The 13,300-nt window shown below is 41.8% G+C and overlaps 1 protein-coding gene across 1 annotated transcript; it reads left to right on the forward strand.

The window, feature by feature from the left end:
* Positions 1-294: 294 nt before the first annotated feature.
* LOC311358754 (lactase/phlorizin hydrolase-like) lies at positions 295-11,201 on the forward strand (the record flags this gene model as incomplete). The annotated part of the gene is made up of 13 exons (XM_084478879.1): positions 295-811; positions 2,246-2,886; positions 2,962-3,610; positions 3,689-5,236; positions 5,382-5,650; positions 5,817-6,107; positions 6,928-7,126; positions 8,434-8,624; positions 9,049-9,155; positions 9,384-9,515; positions 9,830-10,053; positions 10,512-10,778; positions 10,963-11,201. The coding sequence occupies 13 exons, from the start codon at positions 295-297 to the stop codon at positions 11,199-11,201; spliced, it is 5,274 nt and encodes a 1,757-aa protein (XP_084335005.1).
* Between the last annotated feature and the right edge of the window lie 2,099 nt (positions 11,202-13,300).

Here is a 13,300-nt window from a genome sequence, read left to right on the forward strand (position 1 = left end):
TTTTTTTTGTTATTGCAAACTCAAGACTGTAACCACTATCACCATGGTCATCACTGACACACTTTCACCAGGTGTTATTGACACCCGGTGAAATAGTTATGAAACTCAGGGTATTTTGGTGTGTGAGAGTTCAGGATGTACAAGCAGCTGTATAAAAGGTTTGCCGTCCACAGATTGGCTGTCCTACGGGAGTAAGAGCAGGTCAACATGTCCTCTCACTGGAAGGGTCTCTTTCTTTACCTCCTGTGTGTTGGTGGTCATATGTGTCAAAAGAACAATGGGCCACAGACAGCCATGCTACTGGCTGGTCCCCTGACCAAGCAAGATGTAGAAAAATGGCATCATCTACTACAGGGATCAACAGGGACAGCCTTTGACTGTACTCAATCCATACCAGCAGGATCCAGAGGCTACTTTGAGTACCTCCAAGGTAAGGGGGTAACCCACTTCAAGGTGCCCCTGTCCTGGTATCAGCTCCTGCCCACAGGACTCCCAAGCCAGCCCCAGCCAGCTGTAGTCAGGTGCTACAAGGCCTTGTTGAACCAGCTGCTGGAGGTAGGTCTCCAGCCTCTGGTTATTCTTCATGGTTCTACTGTACCAGAAGAGCTGAGAAGGAGGTACGGGGGCTGGGAGAGCCCTCAGCTGGGGCAGATGTTTCAACAGTATGCAGAGTTTGCCTTCCTGGAGTTTGGAGAGCTGGTGCAGTCCTGGGTGACACTGAGCAGCCTGGGTGAGCTGAAGAGTGTGGAACTCCAGAATGCACTCCATGCTCACGCCAGTGTCCAGCAACGTTATCACCAACTGTTTCCTGGTAAGAGTATAAGATTCATATGAGATTTACAAATTCAATTTTCTCCTAATAATGTTTCTTTTTGTTTAAAACTGGACAAAAAGAAACACGTTCAACTTACCTTTGATGAATAATGCCTTATTTTTTAACATCCAGAAGCAACTGCATGTTTTAATACAAACACTAAAAACATTATTTGAACATATTCAAACATAAATAGATTTTAGGTCAAAAATAGAAGACCAGTTTTGTATTAAACACTTGACAACCATGACAATGAGGTCACAGTTATGACTCCAACCTGATACCTGATTCCTTCCTGATAATAACCCTAGCCTTAACAGGTCATGGTCATCAGGGATCAACACTGAATGTAGATTGAAGTGGAGTGTATATTATGGGGTAATAATATCATCTGACATAATATTGTTGTTTGCCTTTGGTGATGTTTGGGAATAGAATACTTTATGTAGTATATATTTTGTTGTGTGTTTCAGATGGAAAAGTATCTATTGTTTTCGAAGCAAGGGCTCTCTCAAGCATCAACCAAAGTCATGGTCCTTTAGTGGTAGGATAAACTCAATGTCACGATAATCACCAAAATCAATATTGTGTTAAATAAATTTCTCTATATTAAAGAGCATTCATTTGTTGTATGTGGGTTCACTGCTATAATAACCATCAATAACAAAGTGCTACTTTTTTTTCAGAAATCACTAGATTTCCTGGCAGTTGGAATCCAATTTGACTGTACCACCAGTAGAAACTTTGCAAAGGAGCTGCAACTGCTAAAAGTACTTTTGTTTATCTTGTATATTATATAAAATACACACTTTTGTAATCTTAACATATATCTCCAATATATTTCTCACTTAAATATAGAAAGAATTTAACATGATGATTCATGGATGTCATTTATTTAACAAACTCAACAGAATATCAGTGGAGCACAACCAGTGCTCTTTTATGAGGTGGACATAGATAACTGCAGACCTCATGAGTGGTTGTCCCTCACAAAGGTGATAGAAGGTGAAGGATCTTTATTACAACAATCAACCTTTTATCTGTCATTATATTACTTGTTGACTCTTGATAATCAAAGGCATCTAGGCGGTATCTTTTTACGACGATACAGATTAATTATTATAGACTTGTCTATAAGCATTTTCTTATTGCAGCTCTTAGAAGTAATGATCTCCACGTTCTTGGTTTGGATGTGGTCGACGTATTTCAAATACTGAAATCCTATGAGTTATCATCTACAAGGTAAAAGCTTGCACACAGAAAATGATTCATGGAATAATAAATAAAAGATTAAGTGTTGTTTAAATATGTCCTTTCTTACAAATATAACTGTACAATTCTAACACTGTCTTCCCTTTATTAGTCTCTCAAGTGCAAAAATAGATTTGACAAATGATGATGGTGAAAACCTACCAAAAACCTCACCAAAAGCTTCAACCTACCACACCATTTGGTCCACACTATCCTTGAAGAGTTCATTTGAACGGAATACCTTCCTTAATGAATCTTTCCCTGATGGCTTCCAATGGGCCACCTCCAGTGAGTCCTTCAAGGTAGAAGGGGGCTGGTCAGAAGAAGGGAAAGGAGAGACCATTTGGGATCGCTTTGGACATGAAAACAAAGTGTTTGAAAATCAAACTGCAGATCTGGCTTGTGACAGCTACCACAAGATTGACTATGATCTCTACCTCCTTCGCGGTCTCCATGTCAACACCTACCAATTTTCCATCTCGTGGGCCCGTCTGTTCCCTCATGGCCACCAGGGGAGCCATTCTGAGAAAGGAGCTCTTTACTACGACAAGCTGATCCATGCTCTGATTGAATCTGGCATTCAGCCTGTTGCCACCCTCCACCCCGGGGACCTGCCACAGGCCCTCCAGGACTGTGGTGGATGGACCAACGCTTCCATCGTGGAAGCCTTCAGGGCGTATGCAGACTTCTGCTTCTCCAGGTTTGGAGACAGAGTTAAGGTCTGGAACACTTTCAGTAGCCCCTGGGTGGTGAGCCATGCTGGGTATGGAACCGGTGAGCATCCCCCTGGAATTAAGGACTACGTGGTTGCCTCCTACCAGGTAAGAATGGTTATCACATTTAAAACATGTTTTCTGAATCTTGTGCTGTTCTATAACCATTGTATGTGTTTGTAGGCCACTCACAACATGCTTAAGTCCCATGCTGAGGCTTGGCATGTCTACAACGATAAACACAGGAAGACACAGGGTGGAAAGGTGGGCATCGCCCTGAACTCTGACTGGGCAGAGCCTTTGGATCCCTCCAGACCTGAAGACGTAGCAGCTGCAGAACGCTACCTGCAGTTTATGCTAGGCTGGTTTGCCCACCCCATATTTGTGGATGGGGATTACCCTGCACTGCTCAAAGCTCAGATTGAACAGAAGAGAAAAGCTTGTCCCCTCTCCGAACCTGCCAGACTCCCAGTCTTCACTGCAGATGAGAGTCGGAGGATCAATGGTACAGCCGACTTCTTTGGCTTGAACCACTATACCTCCCGTTTAGTCAACAACAGTGTTGGTGGCTGCACGTCTGGCCCTCAGGGGGTTGGTGACTTTCAGGCCCATGTCGATCCCTCATGGTCCTCTACAGCATCTGACTGGATCTTCTCTGCACCATGGGGCCTTAGGAGACTGTTAAACTTCATCTCAACTGAGTACCTAGATGTCAGCAAGGTGCCTATCTACATTACTGGAAATGGAATGCCTACTGAGTACAGTGGGGACACACTCAGTGACACCAGTCGAATTAATTATATTCAGAGTTATGTCAATGAGGCTTTGAAAGGTATGTTGCTGAAAAATGTAATGGAGATTCTAAAGTTGTGTTGTTATTACACTTGCTAATCATGTTTTTTTCTAACAGCTATCCATGTTGATAGGGTGAATGTACAGCGCTTTACCGTTCAGTCTCTCATGGATGGCTTTGAGGGACCACAAGGCTACAGTGAGCGTTTTGGACTTCACCATGTCAACTTTGACCTGCCAGACAGACCCAGGACACCAAAGCAGTCTGCCTATTTTTACTCCAAACTTATTGAGAACAATGGCTTTAGTTCAGCAAGACAAAGTTTTAATAGACATGTCGTGAGAAACTACGACAGCAATAAAATACCCTCTTTGCCCGCATCTAAAGTCCCATCCCAAGCTAGGGTTGTATGGAGGAATTTCTCAAGCCAAACCATATTCCAGCGCAAACTCTACCATTACGGAACCTTCTCCCAAGGATTCCACTGGGGAGTAGGATCCTCCGCCTATCAGATTGAAGGTGGCTGGAATGCTGATGGGAAGGGACCCAGTGTTTGGGACACATTCTCCCAGAAACCAGGAAATATTCCAGGTAATCCTAATGGAAATGTAGCCTGTGACAGTTATCACAGACTGGAAGAAGACCTCTACATGCTCAGGGCTCTTAAGGTGAAGTCCTACAGATTCTCTCTATCCTGGTCCAGGATTTTTCCCAATGGACACCGTGCCTCTTTGAACCAAAACGGTGTAGACTACTACAACAGACTCATCAATGGCCTTGTAGCACACAACATCACACCCATGGTAACAATCTACCACTGGGACCTCCCCCAAGCTTTGCAGAATGGTTGGGACAATGCTAGTATGATTGAAACCTTCAATGACTTCTGTGACTTCTGCTTTGCCATATTTGGAGACAGAGTGAAGTTCTGGATGACCTTCAACCAGCCTCATACAATTGCATGGTCAGGATATGGACTTGGGCAGGTCCCACCAAATGTTAAAAATCCAGGGGATGCACCATACAGAGTTGCTCACAATCTTCTTAAAGCACATGCTAAAGCCTATCACACATATGATGACAAGTATCGAAAATCCCAGGGTGGTCTGGTATCTATAGCCCTGAATGCTGATTGGATTGAACCCAAAGATGTCTTGGTCCCACGGGAAGTGATGGCTGCAGATCGTGCTCTCCAATTCCAACTTGGCTGGTTCGCACACCCTATTTTCAAAAACGGTGATTACCCTGACGCAATGAAATGGCAAGTTGGAAACAAGAGTGAACTTCAAGGTCTCTCAGTGTCCAGACTTCCTTCATTCACTGAGGAAGAGAAGGCTTACATCAGGGGCACTGCGGATGTCTTCAGTATAAACCACTACACTACCAAGATCGTGCGCCATGCCACAGCTAGGCTCAGTCCTCCCTCCTATGATTATGATCGTGATATAGTTGAGAAAGAGGACAGTGATTCCCCAAGCACTGCGATCAGTAAACAGAGAGCTGTTGCATGGGGACTCAGAAGACTCCTTATCTGGATCAAGGAGGAGTATGGAGACCCAGAGATTTACATTACAGACAATGGAGTAGCTACTGACACCAAGACCACAGTTGATGATACAGACAGGATCTTCTACTACAAAACATATATTGATGAGGTTCTGAAAGGTACAGTGACATTCCTTTTGTATTCTTTTTCACTTTTGTAGCATGCATGATACTTTCAAAAACGATCACTGTTGTTAATATAAAGAATATATTAAAAGGGTAGAGGCTGCCCTATTTTATCAGCATTCTTTATTGTTTTCTACAGCACATAGCTTGGATGGTGTAAAGGTAAAAGGATATGTAGCAGCGTCTCTAATGGATTCCTTTGAGTGGCTCAATGGGTACAAAGTAGGATTTGGACTCCATCATGTCGACTTCCTGAACCCAAACCGTCCAAGAACACCAAAGCTCTCAGCTCACTACTACTTTCAAATCATAAACGACAATGGCTTCCCGCTACCAGATGATGAGAAACCACTTCATGGACATTTTCCTGAAGGATTTGATTGGAGTACTGCTAGTGCTTCCTACCAGGTACCTAAAACTACCGGTAACAAAACACGAGAAGTAGCTAGACACAGAGGACCTACCTACCATCTAACTACCTGACAAGCCAGTTGCCAAACAACCTCTGTCCCTGCCTTCTAACTACCAAGCAAGCTAGGTTTCCTACTAACGGTTGTTTTGTTTGTTGTGGCAGATTGAAGGGAATTGGAGAGCTGATGGAAAGGGTCTGAGTATCTGGGACAAGTTCACCCACACTCCTCTGAGAGTGAGCAACGATGACAATGGAGACAGAGCTTGTGACAGTTACAACAGGATCGACAAGGACATTGAGGTCCTGAAGAAGTTGAAGGTGACCCACTATCGTTTCTCCATCTCCTGGACCAGAGTACTCCCTGATGGCACCAACAAGCACATCAACGAGGCTGGACTCAACTACTACAGTAGATTACTGGATGCCTTGGAAGCTGCTCATATTAAGCCTCAGGTAGCTGGTTTTGGATTTATAAAATGTCCCTTCTGTGAGGTTTTTTTATTTCTCATTTGATATTGTCATGGAATCAATTCACATTTGTCTTTAGTTAATTTGCTGTAGCTAAGATTTAAGAGCTACAATTTTGATTGTTATGCTGCATTAGTGAGTGAAAGTCAATCTGTTGTGGTTGACTGGGCCTTCCTCTGTATGAAACATATTAGATTAGCGACCCATAGACATGGATACATAGGCCTTTAGATCATACCTCAACATCGCTGCCATATTGGAGGAGCAAAGACTGGCCTGTAAGGAAATAAGGAAGCTGTAGTTTTTGGTGGATAAAAAGCATTGTTTTTAAAATAGATTAAGCAGTAGTGCAGCAGTAGTATCCATGTATATTTGTCTATATTTACTGACCTTTTTGACCATTTTCTAACCTTGGGGAACCTATATTGCATGTCAATCTCTAGCTCCTACTACAGGTCCTTGAACACAACAGTTCTAAATGGTGGAGAAATGAGACAAGTAGGAGCGGTTTAATCTCAATTATCCTCCAATATCCTACATGCTTTTCAACTGTGCAACTCTCAAATCTTACTTACAGCTTTAACTATGGCAAAATGAGATTCAAATCAGTGACTAAAATCACTATGGTTAACCACGGATAACTTGTGCATGACTCCCTGGACTACTAAGCTTATGTAAAAGTCATCTCAAACCGACCACTCTATGGCAAAAACAACTTGTGGCAAAAAATGTACTCCTACCTAATTGACAACAACTTTGGATGGTTAACTCTTCCTATTTCCCTTCTCCTCTGTATAAACTCCAGGTCACCCTTTACCACTGGGACCTACCACTGACCCTCCAGAATGTTGGTGGCTGGGAGAATGAAACTATCGTGGAGAGATTCAGGGATTACGCTGAAGTGATTTTCAGCAGACTGGGTGACAGAGTGAAGTTCTGGATCACCCTCAACGAGCCTTACATTGTGGCAAATCTTGGCTACGGATACGGTACCTTTGCCCCAGGTAAGACATACTCTCCATTTCATAAATTCCAATAACCACCATTAAAGATGCTGTAGGTTATATTTAAGAGCTATTATTTGTATGTAATTTCTTAGAAAATGTGTAGCCCTCCGTCAGCTATTAGTGAGGGAAATGTGCTTTGAGAATGTATATGTGCCGAGCTGACTACGCCCGCCTCTGTACGAGCCAGTTTATATTTTAGACCACTCCTGGCTGAATCTCCGACCAATCAGCCTCTTTTCCATGATGAGGAATCCATCTTGCCTGTGAAATGCAATATTTCAATGGTGGAGGGGGCACTTATTCTGCTGCCTCTCTTTACAACTCTCTAATCGTACCTACTGCACCTTTAAACCAAAGGATGACATTCTTCTTACAACGTTTCTTTATTCATTCGTTCTGTTTATGTAACGACCCTCACTTGTGCAGGTGTTCGTGGAAATGATTCAGACCCCCGAGATTTCTCAGTGACATTTATTGTCTGCTGCCTGCATTCACGATAAAAAACCAACATGAGCTCCAGCATAACTGCCCGAATAAGTCTCCAACGGAGATGGCCTAGTTCTCATGTACAGGTCGATCGTATAGTTTTTTTTACATACATACACATTAACATTAGAAAATGATCACATACCTGCATTCACAATAAAAACCAACATGAGCTCCAGCGTAACTGCCCGAATAAGCCTAAAATAACATAAAAAACAGAAAGAGAACAATGCTCTCCATTACAGTATCGAGCAGGGTTGCCGCCAAAACTACAAACTGAATTATAAACCCTGCTAACAACAGTAAACTTCGAGAGCATAAGTTCCTAAACGTATATACACTAATATTAAATCAAAAATTGTAAATAAAACATTTATTAAAATATCAAATTATATACAGAGTGCTCCCAAAACCTGCTTATCTCCAACGGAGATGGCCTAGTTCTAATGTACGGGTAGCGCAAATGCCCAGAATGCGTGAAAGGAAACAGACAAGCAGTCACACAGCCTCATATAAAACCTTGTTGAATGCGGTACAACATCTGGACCTTTCATATTAACATGCATATTAACAATGGCATGTTAATAATATAATTTTTTGAGAATTCACTTCTGAGTCTTTTTCAACTCTGTTACATTTACACCATTGCTTTTAGATGCTCAACTATTCTGTATAGAAACAAGAGCAAGAGCATAGCACATGTTTGACTTTGACTCAATTCAGACAACAGCAAAATATTACATGTTATAAAGTAGAAAAGCCATCTATTGTATCTATGTGGATAAGCTCATATATCCACTATTCACCATGTGCGGTAGGAATCGTGCGTAAGCAGTACATTGCTGGTCACAACCTGATCAAGGCCCACGCAGAGGCCTGGCACCTCTACAACGACAAGTACCGCGCCAAACAGGGAGGCCTCATCTCCATCACCATCAACTCTGACTGGGTCGAGCCCCGTAACCCTCACAAGCAGGAGGACGTTGATGCTGCCCGGCGGATCCTGCAGGTGAACTCCTGCTGTGGCCGAGCACTCTGTTTAAATATAAGTCACTAGTCACTCATTAATCCAGGGACTTTGGTAAGGTGGCCTTGAGGAGTATAGGGTTGGGGTCATCTGGCTCAATGGTGCTACAGGTAGAACCCAGAACCTTTTGTGCTGGGTTTCAAGGCCCTAAAAGCCTGCTAGGCTATGCTGTCTGTTAAATATGATCTGTTATTATGAAAAATAAAATGATATTCAAGGGATTAGGAAGAGATGTAGAGTTTGATTGGTTAATCATTACATGAAAGAAGGTAATTTGCATAATGTTTCATATGAAATGGGCCTTTTGGTGCATTATCCTTTTTGATTAGTAAGTCAGTAAGTTATTCATGACCTCTACCCAGTACTGTTCAGTGCCATTTGTAACTGAAATGTTTTCATGCCGTAGTTCTACATGGGCTGGTTTGCCCACCCAATTTTCAATGGAGATTACAACGATGTGATGAAAACTATTATCCGAGAGAGAAGCCTTGCAGCTGGTTTACCACAATCACGGTAAAAATAATTTCATGATTTGTTAACTTAGTTACTATCACAAATATTAGATTAGCTTTATTGTATCAGATTTGTTTTTCAGTTTCAAAGCTAGGTCCAGTCTATAATTATCTAATAAAAAAACAATCCAAACATTGTAAGACACATATAAGCATGAATCAAGTTGGTATGTATGAATGATAAAATATATTAGTTTGCTTCAATAACAAATAAAAATGTTTCTAAAAGGCTTCCTGAATTCACTCCAGAAGAGATCAAGAGAATCAAAGGCACTCATGACTACTTTGGTTTCAACCACTACACCACTGTTCTGGCATATCCCAAAGACTTTGGAGACCAACAGGATTATGATGGTGACAGGTGAGATGGTTCAAAACTATGGGAACGTTGTTTTAGGTCCAAATTGTGTTTGTACGGTAAATCTTATAGCCTCATTGGTTATACCCCATGTCTCCCAATGTCTGTTTCTCATCGCAGAAGAGAGTTAGTGAGTGGATTAGTATTATCAAACACAGAGCAATTTTATTCTAAACTCATAATCAACGCATGATACTAATCTGATGCAGTTATTATACTACTATAACTCATAATCGGCTACATAACAATCCCATACTCCCATCCCATATTACACTGACACTCTACTCATCCAATCCTGAACCGATCCGAGCGTGCAGAGGGGCCGGTAGCATCCAGGACAGAAGCTGGATGGAGTCGGGCTCCTTCTGGCTGAAGATCACCCCCTTTGGGTTCAGAAGGATCCTGAACTTCATCAAGGAGGAGTATGGGAACCCTCCGGTCTACGTGACAGAGAACGGGATCTCGGAGCGAGGAGCAGTGGACCTGAACGATGTCCACAGGTCTCACTACTACGAGACCTACATCAACCAGGCGTTGAAGGGTACAGCGCACAGGATCTTTTTTTTTATTTTTTTTATTGTAGGCCTATTAATTATTATTATTAAAAAAAAAAAAACGTTACTTTTAAGATAATACGTAAACGATTGGTTTAATGTTACCTAACCCTTATTAAAGTTAGCACAAAAATGGTTGATAAAGTTGTAAGGGAATATTTGATGCATGCTCTCATAGTAGACGCCAATTGTTGAAATTTAGAAATTGTTGTGTAATTTAGAAAGCACCTTGAATATGGATTTATCAAATCAAACTCTTTGCCATTCCACTAACAATAATTCCAACGGCACTGCACTACACTGCATAGCCTAGGGCGGCCTGCTGTAGAGTTTACTTGTAACTTGCAAGTCGCGTAGGATACAAACGTCTGCCGAAGGACTCGATGTCAACGGTAGGCCTACCAGGCGTACAGCCGAGGTGACTGATGCTCCCGTTGTCTCCCAGCTCGTGTGCTGGACGGGGTGGATGTGAGGGGCTACACCGCCTGGTCCCTGATGGATAACTTTGAGTGGGCCGCAGGCTTTGCTGAGAGGTTCGGTCTGTTCTACGTGAACCGCAGCGACTACACGCTTCCTCGCGTCCCCAAGGCTTCGGCGGCCCGCTACTCCTCCATCATCACCTGTAACGGCTTCCCCGACCCAGCCCTTGGGCCCCACGAGTGCCTGAACCCTCAACCTGAAGGTACGTCGCTCGGAATTGCCGGAATGGAATGTAGGCTACTTGAGAGTAACGTGCAATGTGGATGAGTTTAAGAATAACCATTCACGTAGAAAACTCCAGTCCCTCCGATTTCAGAAGCTATAATAAAACATCATTAAATCATTAAAATGGACAAAAAAGGAATACCATTTAACTTTATTTAACAATTGTGTTCTTCCTGACTCGGTTAACATAGCTACAGAGGGTCCGTCCCTGACGACAGGCACACCTGCTCCTCATCTGGCTGAGGTGGACAGAGTGGTCTTCCTAGGTCTGGAGCTCCTCTCTGGGGAGGCCGAGGTGGCTCTGTACGTCACGTTCGCCCTCGCACTGGGCAGCGTGGTGGCGGCCGTCTTCGGAGTGTACCGACTCCTCAAGACTAAGCAACAGTTGAAGAGAAAGACGGCGGTATCGCTCACAATGCAGAGGATGTGAAGCTAAGGTTTAGAGGTTATTGTTTGTTTTATTGTTTGTTGAGATGATTTGTACTTTATTCAGCCCAGACAAGGAGTTTGGGTCGCAGCCAAAGTAGCATAATGTATAGATATTAGTTAAGAATGAAAATGACTATGAGATCCCCTTAAAACAATCATCTGTTGTTATCCAAACGTGGTGTATATCTGTTTGATGATAAAATAAAATGCCATTATACATTTTTTGGATAAGTTGTGTTAAAAGATAAATACTCAGTGTCTCTCAGTAAAATAAAATTCTAAAATAGCCATTCAAATTTCAGCTATAAATATATATATATATATATATATATATATATATATATATATATATATATGGAATATGAAATTATATATGAAAAGAAAAAAAAAAAAATATATATATATATATATATATAATTTTTTTTTTGTTCAGCTATAACCGCCATGATTACCTGCAACAGTTGAGGGATTTATCCCTGCATAATATATTGAATATTTTAACTAATTAACTTTTATGTGTTAGAAAGAGCTCTGTGAATTATGAACATAATGCTATTTAGTAACAGAGTAGTCAACGAGGAGTAATAAAGTGTTGATGCTATGAAAAGTCTGGTGAATTTATATCACGACCACTAGATGGCGAAACAACATAATGTTCCTGAGATGTAGGCATAAAAATAGACTGAATGAAATTGGCAAACCCTGCAAATTATATTTTAGAAACATACCAATCACACAAAATAAGTATAGTAGATGTAATTTAATAAATGTATAACCCATAAGTGAGTTGTAATTAGTAGGCAATTTAAAAAAACTATTTGGGTAAATGATGATGTGAACGATATAAGGTTGATTATTTAAGAGCAGGTCATGCTGTTGATAACAGCAGAAACACATCCGCTGTACAGCTGAAATAGCTTGCTCAAAGGAGGCTCAGAATAATAACATTGAAACACACAGTGGTGTCAGTTGAAGCAGCAGTCCCGCTAGAGAAGAGATGTCTTGTTATCTGTTTTATTATTTTCTAGAAGGAGATCAGACCGGGTGTCTGCCCTGTGAAGCGGCGCGAGCGCGCACACTGGATCAATAAAAGTTGATCCAAGTAAACATTGCTGGCCAGGTCTTGGCGGAGAGCATGATTAGAGCATCATCTGGACCCCTACCGAGGCCGATCCAGGTCCCCTGTAACCACCCCAACAACAGGATGTGCGCGTTAGCACACAGCAGGGGTCTGATCCACGTGGTCTCCGCTAGCCGCCACCACCATCCTTGACCAATAAGAACACCTTTTCAGAAGCCCTATATTCAGACCAAATCAATATAGACACTTGCACATGGCACCTGGGTAAACATTTCGGAGACATGTAGCACATTTGGTGGATTATTGTGATTTATCTTATGTTATAGGTCATTTTTGTACTGACTATTTTGATAAGAAGAAGTAAAAAAGGATGTAATGAGCTATAAAACCTGTTTGAAGCCGCTCCAGTCACATAGTTCAGTGATTAATTCACTAAATAAGGACATTCCTGAATTGTAATCAGCATAGATCCCATCCTCTGGACCTTGTTATGCAAACCAAACATGGTATGCAGTAAGCAGTCTATGTGGCTGTGTGTGTGTGTGTGTGTGTGTGTGTGTGTGTGTGTGTGTGTGTGTGTGTGTGTGTGTGTGTGTGTGTGTGTGTGTGTGTGTGTGTGACAGTGAGCGAAAAGAAAGAGAGGGTGAGAGAGCAAGCACGAGTCTCACTGATTGGCCTTGTAAAAGTTAATGCTCAGAAAACAGACCAGGAGTTCCAGATCACAGGTTGCCATGGGTGACAGACACAACAACAACCAACAAACCTTTATTAGCTTGATTCTTTTCAGATGTACATTTTTACACAAATGCTTACTAGCTTATAGCTGCTCTGTGTTATTGTATCATTTTCGCCATTAGTCTCAAATGTAGTTCCAAACAATACTGTCATGGACATTGTACAGCCGTTTATGTTTCGTCTGAATTGAAAAACATGAAGTGATCACATTTATTGATCAGAGTTTGTTTTTGTTTTTGTCATCGATCAGAAGAATCACCTTTATGAATAATTAACAAAACAAA

This window comes from Micromesistius poutassou, assembly GCF_964030765.1.
Source record: "Micromesistius poutassou genome assembly, chromosome: 14".
Classification (NCBI taxonomy): domain Eukaryota; kingdom Metazoa; phylum Chordata; class Actinopteri; order Gadiformes; family Gadidae; genus Micromesistius; species Micromesistius poutassou.